Source organism: Pelophylax lessonae (assembly GCF_965119305.1).
Source record: "Pelophylax lessonae genome assembly, chromosome: 9".
NCBI classification, from domain to species: Eukaryota; Metazoa; Chordata; class Amphibia; order Anura; family Ranidae; genus Pelophylax; species Pelophylax lessonae.
In genome coordinates this window covers 267,967,704-267,981,217 of record NC_138776.1, presented here as the reverse complement: position 1 = coordinate 267,981,217, position 13,514 = coordinate 267,967,704, and the positions used below count along the sequence as shown (strand labels likewise).

Sequence of the window (13,514 nt, the reverse complement as noted above, 5' to 3'; positions counted from 1 at the left end):
CCAACCTGATGAAGCCCCAAAACACGATCCTAAAGAACAAGTGGGACTTTAACCACTTAAGCCCCGGAAGATTTTACCCCCTTCCTGACCAGGGCAAATTTTGCGATTCGGCACTGCGGGACTTTAACGGACAATTGGGCGGTCGTGCGACGCCGTATCAAAAAATGTGTAGAAACCTGCTCCCTGTGGGAACGCTGATACAATATACCAAATAGGTAACAGTGGTCTCTGTTTAGCACAGTCTATAGGTCCCCCCCCCCCGAAGCCCCCTGCCCACAACCTCCCATCTACCTCCCCACACAGCACATAGTGAGTAGGGGGCGCAATTAAATTCTGGGGGAATGCAGCCCACCCCAGCACCCCCCTAGATACCGCCATGCAGCATTTACTTGCCCTGCCACTATCGGGAGTCCCTGTATTCACTGCTGCTGGTGCGGGTAACCCCGGTATCCCTCCAACCGTGCATGTGCCTGGATTCTAAGTGTCGGCTATTGTCCCTCCAGACATGCCTAGGCTACATGATAAACTCTCCTGGGCCACATGCGGCCCTTGGGCCAAACATCCCTGATCTACGTCAATCGCAATACAGGTTGCATCAACTGACCTGAAGAACTTTATAAAACTCTGGTCTGACCACATCTGGAGTATTCTGTCCAGTTCTGGTCGCCAGTCCTCAGGAGGGATGTGTTGGAGCTGGAGAGAGTCCAGAGAAGGGCAACTAAACTAATTAGGGGATTGGAGGACCTTAATTAATGAAGAGCGTCTACAATCGCTTGATTTATTCTCCCTGGAGAAGAGAGCCCCAGAGGGGACATGATAGCAATTTATAAATATCTCAATGGTGATCTCAGCATAGAAAAAAAGCTATTCAGTCGAAAGGATTGCATGAGGACTCGAGGGCATACAATGCGATTAGAGGAGAAGCGTTTTAACCACAGGCAATGTGGGGGGTTCTTTACTGTTAGGGCTACAAGATTGTGGAATTCTCTACCACAAGAGGTGGTTTCTGCGGGTAGTATGGTGGATTTCAAAAGACTCTTAGACGTACATCTCAAGGATCAGAACATTCAGGGGTATGAGAGATGATTACAGCCATACACACCTACACAGGTTGAACTGGATGGACTATTGTCTTTATTCAACCTCACTGACCATACGCTCCTGCTCCGCTGCCTCTCTGCTGATGTCGGAGTTCTACTTTCACTGTCAGAAAGGAGATCACTCCACTCAACAGTCTGGTATTATTGCTCTCATCTTACCTATCCCGCCGCTTTATCAGTGTCACTTACAATTCCACTTTCTCCTCTCTTCTTCTCTATCAGGGTCCTCCAAGGTTCTGTTCTTGGACCTCTCCTCGTCTCGATCTACACCTCCTCCCTGGGTCAGCTAATAGTCTCCAAGGCTTTCAAAACCGCTTCCACCCCAATGACATCCAAATCTATCTCTCTACCCCTCAACTCAGTCCATCAGTCTCCTCACACATCGCTAATTTACTAACAGACATATCAGTTTGGATGTCACACCACTTCCTCAAACTCAATCGATCCAAAACCGAGCTTATAATATTTTCTCCCCCACATGCCCCTTCCCCTGACTTCTCTGTCAAGATCGATGGCACAACTATCAACTCGTCCCCACATGCCAGGGTGCTAGGTGTAATCCTGGACTCTTAAAGCGGAGTTCCGGGCACAAAATCGATATTTTTTTTTTGTGCCCGTCCGCTAGTTCAGCATAACCTGAAAAGGAATTGGATAGTTAGGTTTTTTTTTAAAAAAAAAACTCACCTTGTAATTGACGATCGTAAATACTCACCTCAGGGTACTTCCTCCCTCAGCGCCGCGGCTCCGCTGTCACTTCCTGCGCTGCGATGATTCCTGGGAGCTGAACGTCATCGCTCCCAGGAATCAATGCGACGGCACCGGCCCCGCTCGTCACTTCCGGGCGACGCCGCATTCCCCTGCTAAAGAGCTTCTGGGCATGCCCAGAAGCTGTTTAGGAATGTGGCGCCGCACCGGAGTGACGAGAGGGGCGGTTCAGGCGCAATCTGGGACAAGAAGACGCGGAAAAAGACACAGAAGAGGACCGCGCCGGCTTCAGCTGCCCACAAGAGAGATGGAAACGCTGTGGAAGAAATTTTATAAGCAAGTATTTCTTCTAAAAGGTAAGTGCGAACCGGGACAGATCAGAGGCTAGCCATTGTGGAATGTGCTAGCCCTGACTGTCCCGGGGGTATGTTCAGTGAAAAATGACTTCTGTGCCCGGAACTCCGCTTTAACTATCCTTTCAGCCCCACATCCAATCACTGTCCAAAGCTTGCCTCCTCAACCTCTGCAACATCTCTAAGATACACCCTTTCCTAACCAATGACACCACAAGCTTCTAATTCACTCCCTGGTCGTCTCTCGCCTCAACTACTGCAACTCCCTCCTCGTTGGCTTAACTTTACACAGGCTCCTCCCCCCTTCCGTCAATTATGAATGCTACTGCAAGACTCATCCACCTTACATCAGTGTCTGCCACCCCTCTCTGACAATCCTTCCACTGGCTTCCATTCAGTGCCCTCCACCCCTCCATGCCAATCCCTCGACTTGCCTCTATTCAGTGTCCTCCACCCCTCTCTGCCAATCCCTCCACTGGCCTCCATTCAGTGTCCTCAACCCCTCTCTGCCAATCCCTTCACTGGTTTCTGTTCAGTGCCCTCCACCCCTCTCTTCCAAACGCTCCACTGGCTTTTATTCAGTTTCCTCCAGTCCACCCTCTCTGCCAATCCCTCCACTGGCTTCCATTCAGTATCCCCAACCCCTCTCTGCCAATCCCTCCACTGGCCTCCATTCAATGTCCTCCACTCCTCTCTGCCAATCCCGCCATTGGCTTCCATTCAATGTCCTCCACCCCTCTCTGCCAATCCCTCCACTGGCTTCCATTCAGTGTCCTCCACCCCTCTCTGCCAATCCCTCCACTGGCTTCCATTCAGTGTCCTCCACCCCTCTCAATCAATCCCTCCACTGACCTCCATTCAGTATCCTCCACCCCTCACTTCCAATCCCGCCACTGGCTTCTACTCACCCAACAAATTAAATTATAATAATACTAACAACAGCTTACAAAGTCTTCCACAACTCTGCCCCCAGTTACATCACTAACCCAACTTTAAATACCAACCTAATTATACTCTTCATTCCTCCCAAGACCTTCTGCTATCTAGCTCTCTTGCCACCTCCTCCCATGCTCACCTCTAGTTCTTTTCACAAGACTCTCCCATCCTATGGAGCTCCCTACCCCAATCTATCCAACTATCTCCTACTCTGTCCACTTTTAGGTGATCCCTAAATAAAACATTTCTTCAGATAAGCCTATCCTGCTTCCACCTAAAAATTGTGTTTCCACTTTTTCCCTCAGCCCATCCCCCATAGTTATTACCTTTTGTATCACTTGACTTGGATTGCCACCTCATCCCTTTAAACCCAAACACATATGAATTGCACAGGTTCTGAGGCTAATTTATTGCAGATAAGGCACTAAGTGAGTTTAATTACCACCTTAATCAACCAAAGAACCTGAGTAATTAATATGTGTTCTGTGTTAAAGGGATGAGGTGGCAACTCTATATTTGACCTTTCAGATTGTACGCTCTAACAAGCAGGATAATCGAATTCCTCCTGTATTGAATTGTATGGTAACTGTGGTGTCCGCCCTCATGTTGTAAAGCGCTGCGTAAAACTGTTGTCGCTTTATAAATCCTGTATAATAATAATTGCAGTGCGTGGTGATGGGAACCAGAGAGTTTTCCAGCAGACATCACCTTACTGCCACTCTGGACAGAGTCCTGGAACCTGAGGGACTTGGACATGATGAGATAGAAGACTAAATAACGAGACTGTCTTGCAGCATCAAGGACACTTGGCAACAATGACAAGGCCGTTGTAACGTTAAAAAACCCTACCTCGTGAAAATTCCCTACCCTTGTCACTTCCTGTGCACATACGTCATGGAACAGCTGAGCAGCTTCCCACTGCGCATGCTCATAGCTGCGGAGGGTAGGGAATTTTTCATGCGGTAGTGTTTTGTAACGTTACACCGCATCAGCTGTTGCCGCGGGTACATTAAATCATCTCCGCTGCAACCCCTCTGACTTCCCTGATCTCGGCTCCAAAAAGTAAAAGCGACGGCGGGTCTATGAAAATATAAATCACTGAGATTTTGGCTCTGTGATTTATATTTTCATAGATCCGCCGCCGCTTTTACATTTTGGAGCCGAGATCAGGGAAGTCAGAGGGGTTGGAGCGGGGATGATTTAATGTTGCAGCGGAGATGATTTAATGTACCCGCGGCTAATATAAGGCAGGTAAGGCACTAAGTGATTTTGATTACCACCCTGATCAGCCACAGAAGCTGTGTAATTAATGTGTGTCCTGGTTTAAAGGGATGAGGTGGCAACCCTACCCACGGCAACAGCTGATGTGGTGTTCCGTGAAAAAAACCCTACCCCATAAAAATTCCCTACCCTCCGGAGCTGTGATCATGCGCAGTCGTAAGCTGCTCAGCTGTTCAATGACGTAGGTGCACCGGAAGTGACGAGGGTAGGGAATTTTCACGGGTAGGGTTTTTTCACGGAAAAACGTGTTTACACTACGAGATGTTTCTCAGGGCTGCAGTTCTTCTGAGCTCCACAGGGTGGTGATCTCACTTCTACCCAGACAGGAAGTCTCTATGGAAGACAGGAAGTGATGTCACATACAGACAGGAAGTCCCAGGTTAAAGGTGAGTTGGGAGGAAATAGAGAGGAGACATTGCTGGAACTGGCAGGGGAGGAGGTAATAAGATCTTATTTTCAGGGAGGTGGACGAGGTGTCCCCCTCGCCGCTTCCCGGTCGTTTTCCACGCTTACCAGACCCGCAGAAGTTGCCTAGAGTTGGGCTTTAAAGGTTTAAAAATACATTAAAATGAAAACAAACCTTTAAAAAAAAAAAAAATTATATTTTTAGAAGGACCACAATACCATGAAGGAGAGGATTCCTCACCACGATCAGGTAGATGATTACCAATTATTATTAGTTGTTAAAAAATACATATATATACCTTATATGCAAGCTTAGTAGTTTAGTACAATGAATTTCTTATATATTCAGAGTGGAATCCTCTGGGATGATAATAATGGTATTAAAGTAGAGTATAAAGAGGAGGACGAGGAGTATGGAGCGATGAAGCTTTCTACAGGACACCAGGGCATCATGATGGAGAATCAGCCGCCCCTCACATCACCGGGTAAGAGGAGACTTTATTGTAAAGGAGAGAGCAGTACGGAGGCTCCACCTAGATCCCCCATCATCTGATAAACACATAGAAACAATGTATTCAGTCAGTGTGTGTGTTTCCTACAGATGGATCCAGTAATGGGAACCCACCAGAGAGATGTCCCCGTCCTCTGTATTCCCGGGATTCCACACAGGAAGGTCACACCATCCCTCACCATCATCAGGTAGATAGGACTAAGCATGTCCACCTTAAAAACCTTCTTGGCAAGTAATCTCTTATTCCACTTTACAAACATATTTTATCATTTTTTGGGATTTAGGATGAAGAAGTAAAGGGCGTTAAAGTTAAAAAAGAAGAGGAGGAGTCATTTGTGAGGGGAGATCTTCAGTTTATGGAGGAGGGGGGTCCTCTGCATTCTTTGGATTCCACACAGGAAGGTCACACCATCCCCCACCATCATCAGGTAGATGAGGAACAATCACTGATAGTATCATTAGGATCTGTACATTATCTGCATTGTTACCATTGATGTCATTTTTATTATATATTCAGAGTGGAAACCTGAGAGATTCTAAAGTTGAGGTTAAAGAAGAGATAAAAGAGGAGGATGATGAGGATGGGGTGATGGAGGAGTCAGAGTTTCCAAAAGGACACAAAGATCTGTACCAGGACACCATGGTGGAGTCATCCAGCTACAGAAACCCCCTAGAGAGATGTCCCCGTCCTCTGTATTCCCGGGATTCCACACAGGAAGGTCACACCATCCCTCACCATCAGGTAGGTGATTGACAATCACTGCTGGTCATGCAGGGGCCTATGTACAAGGGTCACCATTGCGACACAGCCTCATGCTCCAGGGGGCACCCAGAACGCCTGTATAGGAGGGTGGCGGGAGCTGCGGCATGTAGAGGAACCGATTCCTCCATGGAGCCACTGAATGCCCCCCTTCTCCTCCTTTCCCTCCCGCAGCCATTCTGCGACTACATGGAGAGATCGGTTCCTGCCGCTTTCCTATCCTTGTCCTGCTGCCCCTAGCCCCTGTGTGCTTCCCTGCCCCCACCTGTGTCCTTTACCGGCCCCTTCCTCGTTCTAATGAATAGAGTCAGTGATTGGTACTGATGACTGACTGTAGATTTTTTTTTTATTCATTCATAGATGGGGCATAGTAAACTATGTTTACTATGCCTCAGTTTATGAATAAAGGAGAAGCCTCTGTACAGAGCTATTCCTGTCCATTCATTCTGTGCAGCTGAGGCTACAAAGATAAATCTGTCCTGGTTCCATTTCTCGGTTTTAAAAAATTAGACATCAGGGGTCTGTTTACGCCCCTGATGTTTGACCAAAGTCCTAAAAAAGTATGCAAACCATAATAAAATATAAAATTGTAAATAAAATATATAAAATAGTAAAATAAATAATAATAATAAAAAAATACTGATACCAGTGGTGTAACTACTAGGGTCGCAAAGGTCGCACTTGGAACTGAGCTCTGGCATTCCGCCACCGTGGGGGGACCCCAAGACGGCAGGAAGGTGGCCCACTGTAGGACTATAATAAAGGGTCCCATGGTGGGAGTAAAGGGCCCCAGATCAGTGGGAAGGGCCCCAGTTGAGGGCCAGGAGGGGGCCGTTCATGGTTTCTTGCACCAGGGACCCTAGGTTTTCCTTTTGTGGTTATGATTTATATGAAAGCATATTATAATGAATGTCTTATTCTATATTCAGAGTGGAAGCCTCAGGGGTTATAATATTGTTAAAGAAGAGTATAAAGAGGACAATCAGGAGTATGGTGCAATGAAGGAGCTTTCTGAGGGACACAGGGATCTCTACAAGGACATGAAGGGCGATCCAACTAGTAACAGAAACCTACCAGAGAGATGTCCCCGTCCTCTGTATTCCCAGGATTCCACACAGGAAGGTCACACCATCCCCCACCATCATCAGGTGGGTGGAGTTGAGGGTCGGGAACATAAAGTGATTGAACACTCTGACATGTGGAGACGATGTGTGGATTCTACAAGATGATATTTTCTATGTGATCTCACATCATAAATACTTCTATGTTACAGATGTTATTTTCTGCCATTCTGTTGGTTTAGGGTGAAGATCTGATAAACATGAAAGTTGAGGATGAAGAAGAAGAGACGTATGTGAGGGATGATCAGCAATATACGGAGGAGGCTGGAATGACGAGGACATTCATAGAGGAGGACACTCCTACAGAGATCAGCACAGGTGACCCATAATATATTCTTCTCTTATCTCTGCTCTGTTACTGCACACTGATTGGTCCAGAGTAGGGCGGGAGCTGAGTGATATCAGCCAATAATAGGTATATAATGGTCACTTCCCTTTACCGATCCCCGTCCTGGGGTTCCGCTGGCAGTATTAGGTTGTGTGTCACTCCTAGTTACAGTAGCACGGATATGAGAACACAGATTGAACCTTTCTTAGGTTGGTCCCTCTTCTTCCAGTTGCAATCTCCCTCCAGTGCTGCATATCACCAGAATCCTAGACCTATGGTCACTTGTTCTATGGTAAAGGGTCTGCAAGTCTGAACATTGACCCTCTTGTCTATCAGAGGTCACATGACCCAGTGCCTAGGCTTGTGGTTGTGTAAAGAGCATGGACCTCCCAGTCCCTATTGGTTCCTGCTCTTCTGACAAGGCTGTGTAAATGTAGAAGTGATCTGGGAGGAGGACCAAAGGCTCTTTGACTGAAGAGGGGGGAGAGTCCCAGCTGGTTGGGACATCCACAGAGAACATCTGCTCACTCATATCTACCTGATCCAGATGGAATCTTGATGGAAGTGAACTAACCCTCTCAGATCTATTGACGATGTTTTTATATTTTTCCAGGACACGCCATGGAGAAACCCTCAAAGGATCGTCTCACTTTATCTCCAGGTTGTAGATTGGAAGATGAGGACATCACAGGAGATTGTGGAGGAGAAAAGACAATGAGCTCCACTATGGATGGTGGACTTCACAGTGTGGATAGGCTATCAAATTCCACTAACGAACCTCATATTCTGAGGGATGGGGCTAGAAGTCCTCATAATTCAGTACTTATCATACACTACGGGTCTCATGCAGAAGAGAAGCCATATTCCTGCCCTGACTGCGGGAAAGGTTTTTCACGGAAGTCGCATGTTTCTTTACATCAGAGATTGCACACGGGTGAGAAGCCGCATTCCTGTCCTGAGTGTGGAAAATGTTTCTCATTAAAGTCCAATCTTGCGCAACATCAAAGATTGCACACAGGGGAGAAGTCGTATTCCTGCACCGAGTGTGGAAAATGTTTTTCACAGAGGTCTCATCTTTCCATACATCAGAGAATGCACACGGGCGAGAAACCATATGTCTGCCCTGAGTGCGGGAAGTGTTTTCCACAGAATTCAGCCCTTGTTAAGCATCAAAGAACTCACACCGGGGAGAAGCCGTTTTCTTGCCCTGAGTGCGGGAAATGTTTTTCAAGGAAGGGCAATCTAATCACACATCAGAGGACTCACACTGGGGAGAAGCCGTATTCTTGTCCTGAGTGCGGGAAATGTTTTTCATGGGATACCAGTCTTGCTAAACATCAGATATGCCACATGCGGGAAACGCAGTTTTCCTGTCCTGAGTGCGGGAAATGTTATTCACGGAAATCAGATCTTGTCAAACACCAAATTTCTCACACGGACAAGCCGTATCCATGCTCTGAGTGCGGGAAATGTTTTTCATGGAAGTCTGTTCTTACCAAACATCAGAAAACCCACACCACCCTTTAGGTGTATTAGTGTCCTGAGTGCGGGAAACGTCTTCTACACGAGTAAAATTTTGCAGTACATCAGAGATCTCACGCTGGGAAGAAGCACACCTTGATATACACCTCAGAAAACACATGGCTGAGCGCTCCTCTGATCTTTATCTGGTTGGGTCCCTCTAGGAGAGGGAAGGAGGGGGTGTCACTGCTGGTTGAGTCCCTCTAGGAGAGAGAAGGAGGGGGTGTCACTGCTGGTTGGGTTCCTCTAGGAGAGAGAAGGAGGGGGTGTCACTGCTGGTTGGGTCCCTCTAGGAGAGAGAAGGAGGGGGTGTCACTGGTGGTTGGGTCCCTCTAGGAGGGAGAAGGAGGAGGTGTCACTGCTGGGTGGGTCCCTCTAGGAGAGAGAAGGAGGGGGTGTCACTGCTGGTTGGGTCCCTCTAGGAGAGAGAAGGAGGGGTGTCACTGGTGGTTGGGTCCCTCTAGGAGAGAGAAGGAGGGGGTGTCACTGCTGGTTGGGTCCCTCTAGGAGAGAGAAGGAGAGGTGTCACTGGTGGTTGGGTCCCTCTAGGAGGGAGAAGGAGGAGGTGTCACTGCTGGTTGGGTCCCTCTAGGAGAAAGAAGGAGGAAATGTCACTGCTGGTTGGGTCCCTCTAGGAGAGAGAAGGAGGCGGGTCACTGCTGGTTGGGTCCCTCTAGGAGAAAGAAGGAGGAGGTGTCACTGCTGGTTGGGTCCCTCTAGCAGTGTAGTCTGATCTCCCCTGATCCTCACAGGAGCTTCAAAGGAAGACATCCTGCTGAGAGAGGAGCTAGATATGGATGAAGATAAGGGGAGATCCGCAATCAACCAGAGCAGACAGCTCCATTTGCTTGAAGATCACCACCTGTGGATATAAGATGTAACATTTTCTAATTTCTATGATAAAAATGCAAATATATTGGTAAGAAAATAAAAAGTTTAATAAAGGTTACAATATGACAATATGAAGTGCTTATATGCTAATGCTGGGCTCTTTATATTATAACAGGTCCAACGCTGGAATGACTTTGCAGATGATATGCTAAAAGAACCAGTTGTTCTTCTTCTGGGATGTCTTGTATCTGTATAAGACAGGTCTCCTAATGTTTTCCAGAGTCTAGGTGGCCATCAAGGTGATAAGGTGTTCCTAAATAACAGAAATTAATGTTTCCTTTAATGGTTAATGTGCGACTTGTGCAAATTGTGTGTGGGTTAACATGTAAGATTTATTAGGAGGTCGTTCATAACAGCTGTCCAGGGTTGGAGGCTAAAAATCTTCCTGTTTGACGAAGACATCAAACGTCGTAATCTTTTATAGAGTAGATATAATGGTCCTGTGTGTTAGCTGGGGGCAAAGCAACCATACTTATGCTGCCATGGATAGGCACCAAGAAAGGGAATTTACAGAAAGGTAAGTATTCCATTTTCCGTTTTAGTGTTGTCCAATGGTAGAGTCCTCCTTTCAACTCTGAGCTAGATAGGGGGAGACCTGTGGATGTGGTGTATCTGGATTTTGCTAAGGCATTCGACTCAGTTCCCCACAAACGCTTAATCTATCAGCTTGATGGTTACCATCAAGCTGATAAGGTGTTCCTAAATAACAGAAATTAATGTTTCTTATAATGGTTAATGTGCGACTTGTGCAAATTGTGTGTGGGTTAACATGTAAGATGTATTAGGAGGTCCTTCATAACAGCTGTACAGGGTTGGAGGCGAAAAATCTTCCTGTTTGATGAAGACACCATTTGGTTAAATGGCAATATTAAGTGCTTATATGCTAATGCTGGGCTCTTTATATTATAACAGGTCCACTGCTAGAATGACTTTGCAGATGATATGTTAAAAGAACCAGTTGTTCTTCCTCTGGGATGTCTTGTTGTATCTGTATAAGACAGGTCTCCTAATATTGTCCAGACTCTAGGTCATCATCAAGCTGATAAGGTGTTCCTAAATAACAGAAATTAATGTTTCTTATAATGGTTGATGTGCGACTTTATGCAAATTGTGTGTGGGTTAACATGTAAGATTTATTAGGAGATCCTTCATAACAGCTGTCCAGGTTTGGAGGCGAAAAAGCTTCCTGTTTGACGAAGACATCAAACGTCGCTGTCTTTTTATAGAGGAGATATAATGGTCCTGTGCCTTGGCTGGGGGCAAAGCAACCATGCGTATGCTGCCATGGATAGGCACCAGGAAAGGAAATTTGCAGAAAGGTAAGTATTCAATTTTCTGCTTAGGCATTCGACTCAGTTCCCCACAAATGCTTAATCTATCAGCTTGATGGTCACCATCAAGCTGATAAGGTGTTCCTAAATAACAGAAATTAATGTTTCTTATAATGGTTGATGTGCGACTTGTGAAAATTGTGTGTGGGTTAACATGTAAGATTTATTAGGATGTCCTTCATAACAGCTGTCCAGGGTTGGAGGCTAAAAAGCTTCCTGTTTGATGAAGACAGCCAACGTCGCTGTCTTTTATAGAGTCATCATTGTCCTGTGGGTTGCTGGGGGCAAAGCAACCATACTTATGCTGCCATGGATAGGCACCAAGAAAGGGAATTTACAGAAAGGTAAGTATTCCATTTTCCGTTTTAGTGTTGTCCAATGGTAGAGTCCTCCTTTCAACTCTGAGCTAGATAGGGGGAGAGCTGTGGATGTGGTGTATCTGGATTTTGCGAAGGCATTTCGACTAAGTTCCCCACCAAAGCTTAATCTACAAACTAAGGTCTGCAGGCATCGACCTCAAGGTTTGTTCTTGGATAGAAAACCGGTTATATAGGCGTGTCCAAAGGGTGGCGATAAATAATGCGTACTCAAACTGGAGTGGTAAGTGGGGTCCCCCAAGGCTCAGTCTTGGGACCAATTTTGATCAATTTATTCATCAATAACATCGAGGACGGGATCAGTAGCTCAATCTCAGTTTTCGCGGGTGACACAAAAATAGGCAGGGCAATAACTTCTCATCAAGATATAGAAATTTTACAGAATGACCTGAACAAAATAACAGAGTGGGCAACTACGTGGCAAATGAGGTTGAATGTAGAGAAATGTAAGGGGCAAAAAACATAAATGCAAATTATGCTCTGGGGGGGAACCTCTGTGGGAATCCAGGATGGAGAAGGATCTGGGGGTCCTAGTGGAAGATAGACTAAGCAATAGCATGCAATGTCAAGCTGCAGCTGCCAAAGCAGGCAGAATATTAGCATGCATAAGGAAGGAGATGTATTCCAGAGATAAATCTTTAATCCTCCCACTTTATAAATCCCTGGTCCGCCCACATCTGGAGTGTTCTGTCCAGTTCTGGTCGCCAATCCTCAGAAGGGATGTGCTGGAACTGAAGAGAGTCCAAAGAAGGGCAACTAAACTAAGGGGATTGGAGGACCTTAACTATGAGGAGCGATTACAAGTGCTTCATTCATTCTCCCTGGAGAGGAGACTGTAACGGAACCGCGACCCACACTGTGTTTGTGGGCTTCCATCAGTATACGGCTTCCTCCAGTCTTGAACATAGATAGATATTCCAGCCGCCCTACATAGAAAATTAGCCGACAACTTTAGCTTCTATGTATCGGAAAACAACGAACTACTTTATTGACAGTTTCACATAATATATATAAACACACATGAGAACCTCCCCCTCCTGATCAGATTAGCACACACAGGTCAGGGGTTGCCTGATTACATTATCATATGCAGATGAAATTGTATACAGAAATAGAATTAACCTGAACTAATTCTCTAGCCATCTGCACAGAAACAATATGCAAGTTCATTAACAATGGGACAGACAGGCTTAACAGAATCCACATCACACCTCAATACACACACAATAGGAAGAGACCGCCAGTGACAAACTGTCCATCTCTGACATTGAAGAACATGGAACAGAGGCCAGTGTGATTAGCTCTTTCAATGAACATGTTCAGAATCAAACAGGTCAGGAATAGTCTTCACACATCTCCTGAGATATATGGCTGACAAATATTACTGTCCCATTTGAAGTAATTCCAACCATATTCTCCATTAAGTAGCTGTCCATCATTTCCTTGGTCACCCTTTGTCCCTAATAGACACAGGGTGACTTACACATAAGAGGGGCCTAAAGAGCTGAGACAGGGATTTCCCAACCTCTCTAAGGTAAGCTGGGTTCCACAGGCCCCCCCAACCAAAGTGACTCCCGTCACAGAGATGCCTAAAAAAGGGGACATGATAGCGATATACAAATACCTCAATGGTGATCCCAGCATAGGAAAAAAATTATTTAGTTTCAAAGAGTGCAAAAGGAGACATGGCCACACAATGAGATTAGAGGAGAGGTGGTTTAACCTTAGGCTGCGTAGGTGGTTCTTCACTGTAAGGGCGGTGAGAATGTGGAACTCTCTTCCACATTTGGTGGTTGCTGCGGGGAGTACACATGAACAGGTTGAAATGGATGGACTGTTGTCTTTATTCAACCTCAGCTACTATGTAACTATATGTAAATCTTTGCTACAGGCC

At 46.0% G+C, this 13,514-nt stretch overlaps 2 protein-coding genes across 2 annotated transcripts in view; both read left to right on the top strand.

Annotated features, from left to right (window-relative positions):
- The window catches only part of LOC309562915 (uncharacterized protein), a 523,709-nt gene that overhangs the window by 93,411 nt on the left and 416,784 nt on the right, over positions 1–13,514 (top strand). The gene's annotated exons all lie outside the window — the stretch shown is intronic.
- LOC309564458 (uncharacterized protein) overlaps positions 1–13,514 on the top strand; it is a 1,566,033-nt gene that overhangs the window by 1,544,791 nt on the left and 7,728 nt on the right. The window contains exons 16-18 of the mRNA XM_082269088.1: positions 7,355–7,405; positions 8,122–9,015; positions 10,028–10,102. Coding sequence (XP_082125214.1) covers positions 7,355–7,405; positions 8,122–9,015; positions 10,028–10,102 — 1,020 coding nt within the window. The remainder of the gene's footprint in view (positions 1–7,354; positions 7,406–8,121; positions 9,016–10,027; positions 10,103–13,514) is intronic.